The sequence below is a fragment of the Crocodylus siamensis genome, chromosome 7 (assembly GCF_052110815.1).
Source record: "Crocodylus siamensis isolate JL-2025a chromosome 7, ASM5211081v1, whole genome shotgun sequence".
NCBI classification, from domain to species: domain Eukaryota; kingdom Metazoa; phylum Chordata; order Crocodylia; family Crocodylidae; genus Crocodylus; species Crocodylus siamensis.
This window is the reverse complement of record NC_143401.1, coordinates 4,313,270-4,332,889: the sequence shown is the minus strand read 5'-3', so window position 1 is coordinate 4,332,889 and position 19,620 is coordinate 4,313,270. Positions and strand designations below refer to the sequence as shown.

General features: G+C 39.7%; 2 protein-coding genes across 3 annotated transcripts; both read right to left on the bottom strand.

The window, feature by feature from the left end:
* SRSF10 (serine and arginine rich splicing factor 10) lies at positions 1-8,775 on the bottom strand. 2 transcript variants are annotated; one of them, XM_090057033.1, is made up of 6 exons: positions 8,488-8,775; positions 5,444-5,548; positions 3,606-3,709; positions 1,582-1,744; positions 1,229-1,279; positions 1-1,068 (listed from the first exon to the last, which is right to left on the bottom strand). In XM_090057033.1, the coding sequence occupies exons 1-6, from the start codon at positions 8,550-8,552 to the stop codon at positions 771-773; spliced, it is 786 nt and encodes a 261-aa protein (XP_089913159.1). In that variant the 5' UTR covers positions 8,553-8,775; the 3' UTR covers positions 1-770. The 2 variants fall into 2 exon arrangements, with proteins under 2 accessions (XP_089913159.1, XP_089913158.1); XM_090057032.1 differs by having other exon boundaries at positions 1,229-1,282; positions 8,488-8,773.
* Positions 8,776-14,868: 6,093 nt separating this feature from the next.
* Positions 14,869-19,620, bottom strand: LOC149859338 (fatty acid-binding protein, liver-like). The gene is made up of 4 exons (XM_090058283.1): positions 19,465-19,620; positions 17,603-17,775; positions 16,168-16,257; positions 14,869-15,047 (listed from the first exon to the last, which is right to left on the bottom strand). Exons 1-4 carry the CDS (start codon positions 19,529-19,531, stop codon positions 14,994-14,996), a joined length of 384 nt encoding a protein of 127 aa, XP_089914409.1. The 5' UTR covers positions 19,532-19,620; the 3' UTR covers positions 14,869-14,993.

Below are 19,620 nucleotides of genomic sequence, written 5' to 3'. Positions count from 1 at the left end.
TTTTAGCTGCTCTGTCATTTTAAATTTGAACTTAATCTTCCATTTTAAGTGTTCTTAAGTATCTAATATTAGCAGCCAGGTAAAAGCAGCGAAGCCTCCATCCTGACAATGTTCACAACACTGCATGATCTCTGAATGAGTCTTGAAGACTGTGACTATCTCCACATACTTTATGCAATGTTAATACCATCTCTCCAGATGGCAGGGTTAATGAGAAACTTCAACACCATCTGTTTGAGAGAGCTCCATTTACCAACCTACTCATTTAGGTAGGTATGAAGAACACAGTCCCTGTCTTTGAACAATGGAAACAAAATTGCCAGGCTGTATTTCACAGCAGTCAGCTTGCACTACAGCTGTCCAGTCTTCCGCTTGTATTATCAAGTTAAAGAACAAGTTAAACCACGAGTTCAACTGTTCCATGCAAACCTGCACAACTTCTCTGTGCGGTACTTTTACTAGGAAAATGTTGCAAATTCTGCTCAAGTGAGTTTTATTACCAATTTTAACCATAAAAAAAATGCAAATCTTTACAAAAATATAGACACCACAATCAAACCAATAGCTGCCCGTGACATTTAACAAAGTGGACTCTCTCTCAGTGGCTTCCAACACTGTGTTATTTTAATTATAACCATTGCCTGCTACAGGGAAAACAGACAGAAAGAAAAGTTTTTAGCACTGTTGCAACATCATATTCCTGATAATTTAAGTCAACTGAACTGTGTGTAAATGAATGTTACATGCCTAAAAACAACATAGATACACTGTTAGTGGCCACTGGACTTGGGACTAGTCCATGACCGTGACCTGGATTTTGACCTAGATCTAGAATGTGATCTTGACTGAGATTTGGATCTAGCTGGTTCTTTTTTTCTTGATTCCTTTTCATATCTTGAGCTGGACTTATAGTGTGTTTTAGAATCTGTTTTAGCGGTGCCTCTAGATTTGGTGTGAGATGCAGACCTAGATCGTGATTTAGCCTTCATTTCTTTCTTGGGCTGTGACTTGGATCGTGATCTTGAATTGGATTTAGACCTTGAAAAAGATCGATTGCGGTGTTTGAACCTATCAGAATAAAGGGGAGAGATTTGAATATACACAATGCTATCCTTAGACATCTAATACATTCACAATTATTTATCATTTTTGCAGGAGAAAATTTAACCTCAACTTAAGGTATATAGTTATCTAGTTCTGAATTTAAATAGTGTAAAAATTATTTTACCTATCATTGTCCGAATGGCTTCTGCTACGCCGCGGTCTTCCAGTAGGTCTACTGCTAAAAAGGCACATCAGAAAAAGTAAACGGTGACAAATACCTATGCATATTTGCATATGAATAATAAGTTTAGTTTTCTGAGATGTGCATTTGCTTCTAATTATTTTTTAATGAAGCACAGAATCATATTTCATTTAATATCTGCTTTGATGAGGCATGCAACACACAACTCCCACACATTAGATTACAAAGTGAGCATACAAAAAGAAAGTATTCAAAATGTTAACAAGGTAAATAGTTAATGCTTTTTCCCCTCAAACAGACTGCTGTGTAGTTGAAGCCAAACACACTACACTTACTTTCTAGGACTATAAGATCTTCTATAGTTGTAATCAAAAGAACGGCTTCTAGACCTCCTCCTCTCGTAACTCCGACTTCTAGACCGCCTATATCTGTCATAGTCGTCATAACGAGAAGAACTATACAGGTTTCTCCCTTCCTTGGCTTTCATCTGATTTGGAGCTGTAGAAAAATATTTAGCATTCTTCTGTTAAAAATAAATTTACCTTCCCACCTTCTAGATCAATCCTCTTCACGCCTTCCTCCAACAATATAAGTAATGGCTGCTTGCACATACATTTTCAAAAAACCAATTCACTGAGCTCAATTCATGAGTCACGTTGGGGCATTCTGACAAGGACAGGAAGAGGCACGTGATAGGTATGTAAGAACATGCCATCTTTATGTTTTATTGCCATTTGTCCCCTGGGGTTAAAGCAGTCTCAAGACTATTCCAAGTTTTGCCCAGTTGCCCTGAAGGGTGATTTGGACAAAATAAGATTGCCTTAGTATAGTGGTGCTTCTGACAGTCTCCCAAACAATACACCACATACAGTAACATAGCTTACTGGGCTGATATCAGCCCAAAGAGGGTGGTATTCAGATGGCCTTAGTAGCCAGCTTCATGGACTGATATGTCTTGACATTTCTGCCTTCTATGTTAAGATGACACAGTCAACTGGAATTGAATCCATTTTTAAAAAGACATTAAAGTACTTTCACATATTACACCTGCCCCAAAGTTGTGTTTTCATTTTGAGTGATCTTAGGTGCATCTCTCTTTAAAAGAATATCGCCTCCCCTTTCATCGATGTCAGAAGTGGAATGTAATAGAGCATACAGAGGAAACAATTAAACTGATTACACACAAGGTTAAGTAGAAACAGACCAATGTACAAGCTATAATTTCAGCCTTCTCTAAAAAAAAGTATATATACAACATGCATTCATTCTATATGGGCATAACTTAGCAGGAAAAAGGCTCTGTTCTGTATTGTGATTTCTCAAAGAGGAAAAACAATACTACCTTGCCCACTATCCTGTAGCCTGCCCTTCAATTATACTCACCCTTCATTCAAATGCGAAGAAAAAAGGGCATTAAACCTTCACCCTGTTATAAATCAATGTGTATTTTAAAAATGTTCTATATTACACTAAAGACCACTAGTGCCCAGTTTTGAACAACCTTGTGTATACAAATTAAATGTGCAACCCTTGTCCCTCAATAAGCTTAAGGTGATGTTACCTTATCCAGAAATGTTTGGAACTTAAGTTTTTGTATATGTCTACAATTTCTACTGACTTCAAAGATTTCTGTGAGAAAACTTCAAAACTAAGCCGTTTCTCAGATACTTTATATGCAGCAAGATCCTTGGAGCTGACAGCTTGTCTGAAGATGAATGTACAAGCTTCTGCTCAGACATTTTTTAAAGCATAATATTTAATACGATGACATTACCCCTGTTTTTGAATGGCAAACACTGATTATGATAACTTACTTCCACTTTTTTTGTTTGGTTAGCATGCAAAACTTTGTACATCACACTAAGCATGAACCAGACTCTTTGTCTCAGAGACAGTCCAAAAACAACCTCTGTTCCATGGTAAATTCTGATACTTCAGAATTTGTTTTCATTCTAAACTAATCACAATTCATTTTGCTAATGCTAGAACATGTTATATAATAATACTTCATTTTGAGAAAAACATTCACAAGAAATCTGGCCAGCATATATTCCCATTAAACATTTTGATTTTTTTCTTTGCAAGATTACATTTTCTCCACAGAAGACTTTTTTCAACCAGTATTATTCATCCTCCAATTGCAAATAATCCTTGGACTTAAATGTAACAATTTTTGTTAACAAGAGATTTAAAAAGTACTTTAAGTACAGTAAAAGACATCCAAATTACATTCGAGTATAAAGTAGCAAATGATGTTTTAATGATGTTAAACAGTGGCTGCATGATGTTTTCTAGCACTGACTATCCTAACATTCAGACTTAAATTGAATTCTAATAAACTACACACAAGGACACTTACTCTTCCGATCTCCCTGCGCAAATTGAATTTCTATCTGACGGCCACAAATCCACTTTCGATCCAAATTATGGAGGGCGTCTTCAGCATCACGGACATCTTCAAATGTGCTAAGTGTTAAGGTACTTGGGAATTTGAGTAGTTTACAACTTTAGAAAGTAGCAGGATGTTCTAATACCAATTTCACAGTCTTTTACAAATTTCAATTAAACAGGGCATGTTAAAAACAGTTTCCCACTAATCAAACTGTGGGAGGATTTCTTTTGAGAACATATAAAAAACCCTGTACTATAAGTAAAACCAGGAATATTTTATCCTTTATCCTGTGACAACTAACTTGCTAGCTTCCCTTCTTCCACTTATGTGTATGTATAAATGTAGCCTTTTCAGGAAATATATGATTTTAGTTATTAACAATAACAGTATTCGCTAGGTCTGGCTTACACAAAGTAGGAAATGAGAACTCTAAAAATGCTTTAATGTCAATGGTAAAAAGTGAAAATTCTCCTCTCGTGACTAATTACTCTACTGTGTTAATGGAAATTTTAAATAGGGAGAATGGTTTCTGTTTTTTTTTCACCTACTGCTTACTCAATATGGACCACCATATTCTTTGGAATAAAAGCACACTGAAACTTTACACTATGAATCAGAAGCTCAATAATACAGTCATTACCAGTATGCTCAGTCCATTAGTGACCACTACTGTAATTCACCCACATTTCTCCAACTAGCTGACTTGAAAGAATGAATAGTCTCTTTTGTCCACATAACTCGGTCCTTCGCCTGAGCAGAAAATAAGTATACCTACAATGTGGTACAGTTTATCTTGATAAATAAACCAAGAATGAATGCATTTTAATTTGAGACCGCAGTTACAATTTCAACACCACTCACAAGAGAAATATTACAGGTTTTTGTCAATAGACTAAACCAGAATCATTTATCAAGTTACCGCTTACATGAGAAACAGAAGAGAACTGTTATTCTGTAGGATACATCAGGTATGACTCCTTTAATCTTGGCCACCATTCAACTTCATCTTGACCTTTACCTCTTTAAGTGCTTGTCAGAAGGACTTGTCATGAGATGCTTGGCCAAAAATGACAGATGGCTTTATCTTTTACTTTGAAAAACAACCTTTTCCCCCTTTTGTAGATAAAGCGAAGCTTTGTCTCCCATTATGGCTTGTCCTTCTTCCAGCTTTTCTTTATATTTTCTTTTCCCAAACTCTCCCTTCTCTTCAAGCCTGATCCTTAAGAGGTCTTTGGCTTGTCTACTTGCCTTAATTGTTGAACTCTACTCTAAAGGTTCTTTCATGCTTTCTCTTTGGGGTCGCCATTACTGTACAGCTTTACATTCTGAGGCAACAACAGAGGACAGTAAATTAGGGGACAATATTAAAAAAAATAAGTTTACCTCATTTTTATACAATCTGCTTTTGATAAAATGATTCCAGATCCCACGTTTTAAAATTAACAATGTATACCAGCTAAGAACAAATATTATTTTCAATACCAGTCGTGTTAAGAACATGGTAGAAACTTCAAGTCAGTGATAACTGCCACTTAATTATCATATACTATCAATCTGAGTGACAGATAGAAACAAAAATCTTTTTTTAACTAGATTTTGTTTAATTTTTTTTCAAAAAAAGATAAAGAGCAATTTGCAAGGTGTTAATCTTTGAAAAAAAAGAAACACCACAATATATAAGAAAGACACTTATTAGGTACAACACAAAAGTAAATTGCTTTTTCATTTAGATTTGTTACCTCTTACACAAACTTGAATTTCAAACTTCAACACCCTCACTAATCAGCCAGCTGCAGAAAGGATATTGAACATATGCGAATCCTCTTGGGCGACGGGTGTAGAAATCCAGTGGAACATAAACATCAACTATTGGCCCATAACGACCAAACTCACGACGTAAGTCTTCAGACCTGAAATGCCATGAATAAATGTAAATAACAAGAAAAATGTGTAAGCAAGTAAGTTACAAATTTTGTAACTAAAGAAAGGAGCGTACTTCGTAGCTGTGTTAGTCTGAGACAAGAAGACATACAAAAAACTAGAACTCTTGGTCCCAAAATGATACCTTTTATTAGACCAACTGGGAAATCAAAAGAAATTTCTTGTGATTTTCCAGTTGGTCTAATAAAAGGTATCATTTCAGAACCAAGAGTTCTACTTTTCTTATGTAACTAAAGAAAGTAATTGGTCTGGAGAAACCCCCGCCACCCAACTAACAAAACCCCCTAACTAAACCAAGCACTATGGTTAATACTATATTTTAGAGCTGACCAAAATATGGAGGGAAAATATTTTTGGTTAATTTCTTTGTGGCTAAAAGGTCAAGATCTACTGTGTAAGTAATTAGATCAGAGTCAAACTGCACAAAAGAGCTTTTCCAAAAGGGTAGGTTAATTAGGGTCTTGCAACAGGGACAGTTGATTATTTGCTATAGTTCTGGAATCTGGAAATTACGTTGTAAGTGTCAAATGAAAAGTCATCCAGATGGTTTGTTTACTAACCAAAGGATCCACTGTACTATTAAAGGTGGGTGGAAAGGAAATGTGTAGGATTGAAGAAAAGATAAACAGTACATATCTAACATTTAAAAAACACTTTAAAGATCGTCAAGTATTTCTAACTTACTTTTTGCACGTTGCAAAAACAAAGTTACAGCATTCAGTTAGTACTGTCATTCTAGCTTGATTTTCCAATTAGTCCCAAGCCACCTTCTACTCAACCAGTATTTATAACCTCATCAAACACAACTCAACTCATCTTAAACAGCTAGTTAAACTGTTTCACTGAGCTGACCAAACACATGGAAGGACAATTCTGTACAACAGATTTGGGGACACCTGAAATTCCCATTCTACAACTAGTTACCTAATAACAGCAGCTCTCAAACAGCATGTTTCACTACTTAAACTGTTTTATAAAGTTGCCATGATTCAGACATGAACACTTCAAACAAGATTCAAAGTTACCACTGTACATCTCTTTTTCCTCAAAGGAAAGGAAAGACTGCACAAGATAGGATTAAAAAAGAAAATTGAATAATGAAATTTAACAACATAATGGTATCTGTACAAAAGAACAGTTTTAACAGTGACTGCAAGAAAGTTAACAAGACACTCATTTTCTTTATAATTTTAAGTGGTCTTTCCTAGCTACTCTGGCTACAGAAGTAATTTCCCCTCTAAAGCAAGTCACAAAAATCAATGGAGAAAAAATAAAGAAAGAAAAGAGGCCAACCAAAAACCACTTTTGTTGTTTCCAATTCAAAACTACCGGTATCATGTATCCTCCATATGCAACCCATAATTCACTTAATGATTTTTCTTTCTATGTAAGGTAATGAATGCCTCTTTCAGAGTAATTTTCTTTATACTATGTTTCCATTGTGAATCAGTACTATGACAAGAATCACTACTACATCACATACTCATCATCTTATACAGGCATACCTCGTTTTATTGCGCTTCGCTTTATTGCGCTTCGCAGATATTGCGTTTTTTACAAATTCAAGGTTTGTGGCAACCCTGAGTCGAGCAAGTCTATCAGCGCCATTTTTCCAACAGCATTTACTCACTTCACATTTTTTAGCAATAAAGTATTTTTTAATTAAGGTATGTACATTGTTTTTTAGACATAATGCTATTGCACACTTAATAGACTACAGTATAGTGTAAACATAACTTTTACATGCACTGGGAAACCAAAAAATTTGTGTGACTCACTTTATTGCGATATTCACTTTATTGCGGTGGTCTGGAACCAAACCCGCAATATCTCCGAGGTATGCCTGTATATGCTTTCTTTAAGAATGCTACCCTCAAGTCTGCTTTATAAATCAAAACACTTTAAAAAACTTTTTAAACAGATTGAGAGAGAGAGAGAGAGAGAGAGAGAACACTGCAAAACAAAACAGACAAAAATAAAATCTGCTGAAAATATCCAGGGCAGAAATGTGTGCATGTGTGTGTGTGTGGGGAGGGAGGGGGAGGCTGCCAGGCAATTTGGAAGCACCATTATCACATGATGAAATATACAACAGCATGAAGCCCTTTGCATTTTTAAACCCTGGAGAGTTTGACCATAAACAGTGTAAACTGAAAACCTTCCCACCTACTGCCTAAGCCTCACCAAAAAACTCAGAGAAGAACAGTGCAGAAATGTTCTGCCTACATAAACACAAACCCAAGATCAGAGGACGCGACAGAACCAAGAACTTAACACAAGAACTGCCAGTGACTCTGTCAGACACGGGTCCACCCCGGAGAGGACTGATGCTGAAAGGGACAGCGAACTGGGTCTGACCAGGGGGTTCTGCTCCTCTCTCACTTGCAGCCCGAGATCTTAAACGCTGGAACAGGTCCGATGCAGGGGCCATGCCCCTCACTGCCCTGCAAAACAGTGACGGATGGCCCTTTCCTCCCCTTAGTGGACCTAGCTGCACCCCAGCTTCCACTGCCTCCGAGGGTCCCTGGCTGTACTGCTGTACCGGAGTAGAAAAGAGCCGCCTGGTGTTTATTTTAACACGCTTTGACATGGCGAGGGGGAGTGGGAACACTTCCAGTGGCCATTCAGGGTCGGGGAATTCATCCCCATCCCACTTTGATTTCCCGCCCTACGAGCCACGGATGGGCGGGAAAGCTCCCCGCGGTTTGGTGCGCGGCGGCGGCGGGTAGGGAAAGTGCAAGGCACGACCCCCTATAAAAAGCGCGGGGAGGAAGCTCTAAGGGGAGCACAAAGGAGCCGGCACGGCGCGGCCCAGCTTCCCACTCAGGAAGCCGTTGCCTCTCCCTCGTGGCGCGCGGCCTAGCGCGCCCGCCACAGCCTGCGCGGGCCTGGCGCCGCCACCACCCACCTGGTGTCGTCGGCCACGTTCCGCACGAAGAGCGAGGTGTTGGGGGGGCGCAGGTAGCGGGACATGGCGGCGGCGGGGGAGGGGGGCAAGGCGAGCGGCGGGGCCCGGTGCGGAGCAGAGCGGAGCGAGACGCGCGGCGCCACAGCCAACCGTCTCCCCGCCTCTCGCGAGACTCCCGGGGCGCTTCCGGCGAGAACTGGGCCAGAACGAGGGGCGACAGGGGAGGGAAAAAAAGAACCGGCGCCAAAGCCTTCCCCGCGTGTCCCCTCTGCGCATGCACAGATTCCACTCCTAGGAGCGTCTCCCGCCTGCGCATGCGCCTTTTTTTGACGTCGGTGCTGCGCACGCACCAGCTTCCCGGCCTCCTGGGGTGGACTTTTGCGCACGCATGCGCTGTGCCACGAAGTCCGTTGGAATTTGCGGGCGTCTTGTTTTCCCGCGCAAATGCTGCTGAGGAGCTCGTCGTCTCGGGGGGCATTAACTGCTACTCTGAGAGGCAGAAAGACACCCCTCCCGCCCTCCCTGGAGCCTTACTAGCAAGTTTATAGGTGTTATAGTATAAACACCTGGTCCTGCTACACACGTAGCTAGATCATGCACTAGTGCAGGGGTAGTGGGGTGCAGTTGTGCAGGGCTGAGGTACCCACCTCTTGCCCTGCTTTGTACCAAAGACCCTCACGCTATTGGGGTGTGAATACTTTGCAGCGTAAAACAAGCATGTATCTGCATCAGGTGGCTTCAGGATTGGAAACGTTGGTGCTGGGTGTCTCAGCAGGGGCTGAACTTCCCCACGGGAGAGCGGTCAGGAACTCCAGTGGATGGCCTGACTGTGGTAATTGCATCGCGGGGTAAAGCTGATGTTTCGGGTCCCCAGGGTGATTTCACGACACCGATGCTGGCCTTATGGTAAGAACAAATACATGAGGGTCATAACCCTGCGTGCTCCGTTGCTGGCTCACCGTGGGACTTCGACAAGCCTGTTAATGGCCATACATCTTATTTTCCATGTGGAAAACAGCGATAATAAATTATGCTATCAATCCTACAATGACTTTTACAGCACATCGTGTATTGCTTCCTTATGGTGCTTTAAAGAAAAAAATAAATTATAAGACACTTATTAAGTTGGCCTGTCTATAGTAGCTGACTTAATGAAGTATTCATTACAGAAGCATCTGGTCGTTCAGGTCATGATTGACATGGTAATGTATAATCCACTTAAACAAATGGAGAAATTATTGCAATGCTTCAGGTTTTTATAGTCCTGAAATACCATTTTTTTAGCAACATACACTCCTGTTTCAGTTCCTGACTTTTCTGTTGGATCATTTTAAGTGCTAGAATACAAGTGAAACCATAGCAGCTACAAACATGCAGTCGTACTCTCTTTTTCCAATGTTACTTTAAATGCAGTGAAATGGTGGAAATCATATCAGAGCCATAGTCGACCTGGAAAAGGAAGCTGTTTACTTCACCGTCCTAAACAGAAGTAAAGAATCATAATGGTTATTGTGTCTGAGTAAAGCATTGAATCGCATTAGTAGCTTTTGAAATATAACTTGTAAATTACACCACAGCTGTTTCCGTTTCAGGTGCTGTCCTATCTAGAAGTGAGCATTTGTGCTGAGTACAATTTGGAATAAATATACATTAAAATCCTATTCACACACCTACACAAGCACACAAGTTTCTTTAGAAGAACCTGAAATAGGTGGTGCAAAAGCAGGCAAGATTAAATTTACACTCTGAATAGTGTAGCAGCTGTGTAATACCAAAATGTTTTCTAGTTCAGCAGTTCTCAACCTTTTTTTACCAGGACCCATTTGTAAACATTGCCCCAGTGCCCCTCACTTGTGAGGGGGTGGGGCAGGGGGGGAGCCAAGCAGCAAACTGCAAGCCTGCAAGGGAAAGGCCATGGTTTCCCATGTTTTTCTCCTTTAAAGGAGAATCCATTTTCAAAGTTTGTTCATGACCCTTTTGTATATTCTTGCGACTTACTTAGGGGCCATGACCCACAGATTGAGAGACACTGTTCTAGTTGGTACATCAAAGTTTGCTCTTAGAAAATTGTATGAAACACTGAAGTCACCACATAAAATTTGATCTTTAGCATATATACATGTTCTCAGGGTAATTACATACTTATTCAAAACCCTGTGGAATTGGGAGCTAATAGAAACAGTTCAGAGCAAGATAGATCTTGTCTCTTTAGTGTTCATAATTACAAGGTAAGGTAATGCAGAAGGTAGGACAGGTTGGCATCACTAACTGATTCAGAAGCATGAGCTTTCACAGGCAACAGTCTCTGACGAACTATGAAAACTTATGCCTCTGAACCAGTTAGTCTCTGAGGTGCCACCTTGCCCTACCATCTACCTGACTTCAGAGTAACAGCAAATTACCAAGGCAGAAATGTAAACATTGTCATGAAGTGTTCTCTGTGATTTCACTTGACTTTGAGGGAGGGTGGATCCACCATTCTTTCAATATAAGTATTTTCAGTTGATAAATAATAACTAATATCCCAGAGAGGAAGACAAGATTCTTAGCGCAGACAAGGGCCTTCGGTTCCTAAAAGCTTGAAGTAAAACACTGAACAAAGGACTTGTATGGAACCTTATATCTCAGCAGCAGTGGAATGTGCTGTGGTTAGTTCAGCTTTATAGCTGGCAATGTTAAATAATTTGGACATTGCAGTACAGAGAGTCCTCAGACTTACGAGACAATTGGTTCCTGAAAACCACGTCTTAAGCTGAAACATTGTAACTTAGAACCGATTTTCCCATAGGAAACAATGTTATAAATGGGGATTGGTTCCTAAACCAAGGCCTGATACTCTATTTTCCCCAAAAATAACCCAGAATTTTGTACGCGATCAATTATAGATGAGTAATAGATCAATGTATTTATATTGTAAATAGCGATCATATTGATTTGGAAGGACTTCTCTGAGGAGACTTTGCTGGGCATTTTGAAGGGCTCTTGTTTGGATTTTTTTAAGGGTTCTTGGCTGGAGTCTTCTCAGGAGTCTCGGCAGCAGGTTTTTCTGGAATCTTGTCTGCTTTCTTCAAGAAAGTGTCCAAGGAAGTTTGAACAGATGTTCTCCAGAGAGATGGGTGATGCAGCGAACTTATTCACTGGTGTGGCTTGGCATCAGATCAAGTGTAAAATCGAAACTGACTTCATAAAGTTAAAACAGGGTGTCAATTTGTAAACGTAAGTGCAAAACATTGTAACTCAAAACGTTGTAAGTTGAGGACTGCCTGTACATTTGCTTTTAGATTGTTTTACAGAAGCTTAAGTGCAACATGTTAGAAACAATTTCAGTTATCACTGTTTTGAGGATATATTACATTCCCTATAATTTTGTTTCCTTTTGTGTAGCGGAACCTTTGTGTAGGGGTTGCTGTGGATGTAGTCTTTCTGGACTTCCGGAAGGCTTTCGACACTGTCTCTCACCCTGTCCTCATCAAAAAGCTGGGAGACTGTGGTGTCGATGCCCACACGGTCAAATGGGTCGCCAACTGGTTGGAGGGCCGCGCCCAGAGGGTGGTGGTGGATGGGTTCTTCTCGACCTGGAAGGACGTGGGCAGTGGGGTCCCGCAGGGCTCGGTCCTCGGGCCCGCACTGTTCAACATCTTCATCAGTGACTTGGATGAGGGGGTAGAAAGCACCCTGTTCAAGTTTGCTGATGACACTAAGATGTGGGGGGATGTGGGTGCACTAGAAGGGTGCAATAGGCTACAAGCTGACCTTGACAGGTTGCAACGGTGGGCGGATGAGAATAGGATGGGGTTTAACACTGATAAGTGCAAGGTGTTGCACATGGGGAGGAAGAACCGGCACCACACTTACAGGTTGGGGAACTCCCCTCTTGCCAGCACGGAGACGGAAAAGGATCTTGGAGTCGTCATTGACTCCACGATGAACATGGGCCGGCAGTGTGGGGAGGCAGTCAAGAAGGCCAACCGTACCCTGTCATGCATCCACAGATGCATCTCGAGCAGGTCCAGGGAGGTGATCCTCCCCCTCTATGCGGCACTGGTCAGGCCGCAGCTGAAGTACTGCGTCCAGTTCTGGGCGCCACACTTCAAGAGGGACGTGGACGATAGGGAAAGAGTCCAGAGGAGGGCCACTCGTATGATCAGGGGTCAGCAGGGCAGGCCTTATGAGGAGAGGCTACGGGACCTGAACCTGTTTAGCCTCCACAAGAGAAGGTTAAGGGGGGACCTTGTGGCCTGCTACAAACTGGTCAGGGGGGATCAGCAGGTATTGGGGGAGTCCCTGTTCCCCTGTGCGCTGCCAGGAGTGACCAGGAATAACGGTCACAAGCTGGCGGAGGGTAAGTTTAGATTAGATATTAGGAGGCGCTACTTCACAGTCAGGGCGGCTAGGGCCTGGAACCAGCTTCCAGGGGAAGTGGTGCAGGCTCCTAGCCTGGGGATTTTTAAAAGGAAGTTAGATGAGCACCTTGCCGGGGTCATCTGACCCCGGTGCTCTTTCCTGCCAAGGCAGGGGGTCGGACTAGATGATCTACCTAGGTCCCTTCCGACTCTAGCTACTATGAAACTATGAAACCTGTATTCACTGACCTTTACTTTGAGATAGTAAATTGAATAGATTATGAGTTGTGTTGTAATTGTTCCCAAGCTACTACAAATTAATCTTCTTTCACGTGTATATTAAAACAATGTATTCTTATGTATTAAAAATCATCAGTGCTTTCTTAGGTGGGTTCTTTAAATTAGTTTAAAAAAATACATTTTATGTCATGAGTCTAAACCAACACATACATTTTTGTCACAGGCATTACAAATTACAGTGATTACAATACTATTTAATGACAAATAAAATATGTTTAGTTAGATTAGTTTAGAAAGTGTCAAATCTTGTCTCATTCATTTTTCAGCTGTAGTTTTGTTTGTTAAAGCATTGTGGTTTTCTGGGAATTTACTGTTAGAACGTTAATATCCTTTTGTTATGTTTCCTTATCTAGCTAGCAGCAGTTACTGAGCAACTTACAAACATTACCTTTTTGAGTTCTTGAATAGTTTCATGCAGCAAACAGCTTTAAAAGACCTTTCATCCCAAGTTCTGGCAAATGGCCTGAATCTATTCCAGGGATCTTGTATACATGTGTAACTCCTCCTGAACTCAAAAGCTTTAGAGCTTGTTTATACAAATACAGCATGCCTCAGTTACTGGAATAGCTGTGCCAGTAAAACTCCTCTTGCAGACACTCTGATTTCAGAATAAGGATGCTTTTTCCTTATTGAGATTATTTTGTATTCAAAGTATACAAGGTAAGCCAGAAAAAGCACTCTAGTTCTAAGCTAAGGGTGTCCACATGATAAGGTCTAGCAGTAAGCTATGTTGGTAGTTTTCCCTCTATAGAAGAGATCAGATTCTGTTCTCAGTCAAGTCACTTGAAAAACTTCCACTAACCTCAATGTAGAATAGGGCTGCTAGTATATATAATAGAATCCATTTAACTGGAAACCTGAAAAATGGCATGATTACTATCCCAGCAAACATTTTAGTGAGAAAACAAAAGGTCTGGTGGTGTCACAGTACATGCCCTTTACGTCAATTAAATGTCAATAATAAAGTAGGATGAATGATGATGCTTTTTTTAAAAGAAGCTGAACTTTGCAAAGATGGACAGTTGAGAGTAACAGGTTAGGAAACCTATTTCCCATCTTCAATTCCATGCATTTTATGCCTTAACCTAGACAGTAGACAGTGATCTAATCTGAAAACAGGATTTTCCAGTCATACTAATCAGGACTATTACAAGGATGCTTCCTTATTTTTAGATCTGGAAAATATCATTAGTTGCCTAATTTTTGGTTTAATTCTTTTGGTCTTGAACACATTAACTGTGTTTGCAATTCCTTTTGTAAGTTGGTTAACAAGTCATTTATATTATTTAATTACTGAGTAGGTGCAATATGCTTTCCAGCTCTTAACATGTTTCTACTTATATTACTCTTACAGATACAGCTGTGCATAACAGCCACATAAATGTCTGATTTCTCCTTGCTACATAAGTAGATGGCAGATTTTTGGTAGGTCACTTAGACTAACTGGACAAAAAAGAGAAAAGGAGGTGGGATTTATTAAATTTATATTCTTTCTTATTTGGCATAAGAGGTCAGGAAATATTCATATCAGCTTCTGTCACCTCCCTGTTGCTGTTCTGGTGAGCCACTATTTTACTAGAGGCCACAGGTCCTCTACTTTCACAGGAAAAATCTCCCCTCGTAATTATTGGGAGGTCTGCCTATCTTGGAAACAGGCCTCTGCTACTTAGATAGATGGGCCTCATAGTATAATCAAGGAAAATGCATTCTTATATTAACCAAAGCATGAGATGCAAGGTAAGCAGAGATCCTGGTTCTTTATTTTTCTGTAGCACTCTTTCAGAATAAGAAAATTCACAACTGATGGAAAATGTGCTTTTGGAATGTAAAAATGTCCAAGACAAAAATGAATCTGTCGTCTTATTATTTAACTCTCTTGCTTTTTCTGATGAGTGTTGCTGAACCAACAGTCATAGTCTGGAAAAGATAAATACGTTACTTGTTTCTTGTTTAGACTGTAAGGAGAGATGCACATAGCTACCAGAAAAGAAACTTCTGTAATTCATTGTAACTCCCTCATTCACAATACCTGTCTATAGATATACACAGTGCATTCATACTGAAACAATGGCATTTCTGTTAGGGAACCAGTTCTGAGGACTGAGAATCCCCAAATGTCAACTGTTATTTTCAAGGACATTGTTGTTATCCTTTATTAAGGAGTAATATCAGAAGTTTTCCAAGAGAAGTGAATGTTCTCCAAATCAGAAACCTGCTGCCTGAAATAAGTACTTCTAAAATGGCACTTTGGATATTTATTATTGTAAGAAAAAGTAGGCTGACATTTTCAAAGCCATTTAAGGGAGCTGAGTTTCCATAACTTTGAGAGCTGCTTTGAAAACCTTTGCTGTGAAACCTGTAACAGTAATCTCATCAAATGGAACACATCTTAAAAAACTGAAAAGTTGAGGTTTAACTCCCAGGGGGAAGGGCTCTGTAGTGGTAGAGAAGGGTTCAGAACAAATTAGACATTCCAAGGATTTGTAAGTTAAAGAAGTGAAAATGTAAACTTGCATTCCTTGATTCATTTTGCACCCTTTGCCTGGGCCAAAGTTTTTCAGTGAGGTCATTGGTGCAAACAGTTCACAGCCTTATGTAGAATTCTGAAAAAGGTTTCCTGCGTGATGCTTAGAAATTAAAAATGTTCATGCTTGAGTGCATAAAATGGAAAATAACAGGGATGAATTCTGCCCAGTCTCACCTGGGAAATGACAGCTAACATTCAAAGACAGGAAAGCCTTGAATGTAACTGTAAGGCATAGCTGCACATTGTGTCTGTGTTTAAAGGAGATTCAGGTAAGGCATTTGTGTTACTGTATGATGCATCTGTACCAAAGTATGATTAATGTTGTTTCTCTTGGGCTATGATAATTTTTAAGAGTTAAAATCATATATTCTTCATAGATATAGATTTAAGGCATGGCTTTTGTAGTAATTTTTGTACTTTAAGAAATGGTATTGATTTTATAAGCTGACATGTGTAGGGCATTTTTTTCTGGTATTTTTCATAATGAACTTATATTTGCCTAAATCTTACCTCCAACATTTCATTTCCTATAACTTCTTGTTCATGGAAGAATTTGTCTGATTTACACACAAGCTTCCCATCTTGCAAGTGAACGATGCACTGTGGACACAGATTTTTTTTTTAAAAAAGAATTACTTACATTAGTTTATAAAGTCCAGTTTACACTCCATTTCTGGCAGCAATTGAGACCAAAAGGTAAACATGGAAATTCAGTTATAATAAGTAGTTGGGTACACAGATATAATCAGATGGAAGTTCAGGCACTCATTCTTATTTCCCTAACCACAATTGGCATGATTAAATAATATCCTAATTAACTTAGGAGAAAATTTGCTTTCTTCCAACTGCTCAAAGAATATAAATACTACTCCTTGATGCGTAGATTATTTTCAGGAAATAGAGGCTGTTAAAAGGATTTACAATTATTGTACGTAAAATATATATACAATCTATTTCTATGTAAGTTGATGGTCAAAATATGCAACATACCAATCAAAACATACACATGGGCTCTTTCCAAATTAGACGAAACAGTTGGCTTATCTGTGATGGCATCCGTCTTCTGGAAGTGGTCAATGCCAGATGCTTTAAAGTTGGCATTCTCAAACTTTGTATAATGCGGACCACGTGTAACAGAAAGATTGTCTTCTAGACTACCCTCACATATACTTGTAAATACATGAACCACTTTCCTTGCCATAAATAACACTCCTGCCTGCATGGGAAAATGTAGTAAGAAAGCACTTAAAGTATTTTGGTATCTTTATCAGCTGAGAGAGAGAGAGAGAGAATCACCACCACTGGAAGTCAGCTGTCTAAAGCCCACAGTTAGTGTTCCACAGCCTGCTGTTCGAGCAGTACCGTTCAGGGTAAAGTGAAAAATTACATGATGCATTTAGTCATTTACGCAGTACAGGACTTAGGGAATAAAATTCCTCTCTAACTTCTGCTTTGATTTGCTCCTCCACTAACGCAGGAGACTTGATTACCTTTACCTGTTTGCTGATAACTGAGTATTTAATAATTTGTAGAAAAATATCTAGTCAGTACAAATTATTTATTTTTCCAAGAGGTTCCTGGGGGTTTCTCCAGACCCTGCTTTGCAGTACCATGTCTCTAGTTTCAGAAGCAGCTTCTGAAGCCTGTGGGCATCACTTTACATGTCAGTTTGAAGAGCTGGTTAAGGAGTGATGTAATGTGCTTGCTTGCTCATACGGTAGCTTAGTGCATTGCCTCCACAACTGTTCCAGCACATGCTAAGATGACAATTCATGACACAAAGCCAAATTTCCTGTGTAGCAGTGTGTTGCACTATCATTAACCACCCTAATGGTTAGATGAACAACTGTTCAGGCTTCTTCACTTCCTTTGTAACCTACATGCCCTCTGAAATCTTTGGAGTGCAGAAAGAACTACTATTGTTCCTGAAATACTGGTAGGTTACCTTCATTTTTTTGCCATCCATAGTGGTGATATCAGCCTCTTTCCCAAGAGTAAATGAATTTGTTACAGATTGTTTGGGTGTTTTTGACGTCACAACAAAGTTGCTTCCATTTTGTTGTATTTCAATAACAGGCTTAATGTTTGGGGCAACTTTGATAATTTCATCTGGCAATCCTGCAGAAAAGCAAAAAACAGGTTTTTAATTTCTCTGTTATGCACAGAAGGAGTTCCTGTTGAAATGAATAATGGAAATACCAAATACTTTGTTTCAATGAAGTTACAAAGTTGACATGAAGTAGCAAGAGAACAGGACATCAGTGTTAAAGCCGGGAGTTTATCCTGAGATTACTCGGTGCTCTCTGGCCATAACATTTCATTCATGGGCATTTTTTGTTTGGTTAATTTTCTTATAATCTCGGAGATTCAATGCCAGTCCCTTACTTTGAGGACCTGCCATAAATCTAATAACTTTTAAAAAGCAATTTAAGGTGTGTTTGCCTCCTATTACAATAGTTCTGTAAACACATTTTTAAATTGTATGTATGGCTTTCACATTTGTGAAACTTGGACACTTTTCTAAGTTCTTTTCTAATCTATACAGACTGTTACACCTCTATCATCTCTTCAATATCTGGGAATAAGGGAGGGATAGTGACTACCGTGACATGACTACTATGACATGTACATTATTTTCTCTCTTTCTCTCCCCAGAACAGGCTGGAGACTAAGGTACAGGTCACAGAGTGGCAGCAGAACAACTGCCTCATGCATGACTTGAAAAAGTGACCTTTGACATTGAGTGGGTAATTCAGACAACATTCTTTTTAGGCCTGGGGTTTTCAGAGGAATCTTAACTGTGGCTAGGGGCACACAACTCCAGTGAATTTCAAAGTAAGGCTTTTGAAAACCCATCTAATCCTTGGTCATTTTACTAAAATTGCCATCAAGGCTGAAAGGGAAACTGTGGTGATGCTTTTTATTAGAGACCTAGGGCAGAATCCTATTTTACTTTGCCTATTTTAAATGGCAGTTGCCTAGCCTTTTAATTGCAGTTTTTTGCTCTTTTGCAAAGTTTAGGATTCTATTTTACCAGAAGGTATCCTACCCTCCGGACAGATGCCCTAACCCATAAGCTGTCAGGCTAAACCACGGAAGGGAGTTCCACCAGCATCTAACAGATGCTACTCATTGTTTTTTGTTTGGCTATAATTTCAGGGCATATGTTGCCTTATGTGCCTACCTGGGTGAGGATATGGTACTACCTACCTGCAAGCCAGAGCACAGCCCTACTGAACATGCTCCTGGGTATGTGGATATTTGCATGCCCAGAACTGTATCAACCTATGTGTACCTGTTGAAAATTGTAGTTATATAGGTGGTAACTGCCATTTATGTACATAAAGTGAAATATGATTTTGTCCCTACTGTTTAAAGTCCATCATCTTCATTTCATACCAGCGACCAAAGAGCCATCACCTGTAGGGGAACTAGCAGTGTAGATTTGAAAGGCTCTGTATCCTGTTAACAAGTCCCTGGTAGCGAACCTATTAGATTTATAAACATGTATACAATTCAATTTTCATGCTTCTATTAAGATGCCTCTTATTTCAGGAGAAGTTCACTCTTATAGTAAAGACTTAGGAAATCTGAGTTTAACACCTGTTGTTCTACCCGTATTGCTTTGGGCAAATCTCTTCACTTAATTTCATCTCTAAAATGCTTAGAGTAGCACTGAACTATGTCATGGGAGGTGGCTGGTCCACAATATAAGTTGAAATTCCCTGATGAAAAGTGCTGTAAATAAAAAATATTGTTATATTTCACATACCCAACAAGCTGTGACAAAAGTAACTGGACACTTACCAATAGCTTTCAGGAACTCTTCATAGTTCTCTTGAGCATAGACCTGCCAAGTTCCACTGAATGCCATTATGGATGATATGGTATAGTATGGGCAGTGATGCCAGGAAGAGAATGGAGGACTCTTCTATCAAAGTGATGCTATTTATACTAAGGGAA

Coding starts and splice junctions, on each gene's coding strand:
- SRSF10 (XM_090057032.1), bottom strand. CDS start 8,552: ATGTCCCGCTACCTGCGCCCCCCCAACACCTCGCTCTTCGTGCGGAAC. Junction 5,549..8,487: donor AACGTGGCCGACGACACCAG/GTGGGTGGTGGC, acceptor ATGGCATTTCAG/GTCTGAAGACTTACGTCGTG. Junction 3,710..5,443: donor AGAGGATTCGCATATGTTCA/ATATCCTTTCTG, acceptor AACACTTAGCAC/ATTTGAAGATGTCCGTGATG.
- LOC149859338 (XM_090058283.1), bottom strand. CDS start 19,531: ATGGCATTCAGTGGAACTTGGCAGGTCTATGCTCAAGAGAACTATGAA. Junction 17,776..19,464: donor AGAGTTCCTGAAAGCTATTG/GTAAGTGTCCAG, acceptor GCTTTTCTGCAG/GATTGCCAGATGAAATTATC. Junction 16,258..17,602: donor TGGATGGCAAAAAAATGAAG/GTAACCTACCAG, acceptor CTGTGTCCACAG/TGCATCGTTCACTTGCAAGA.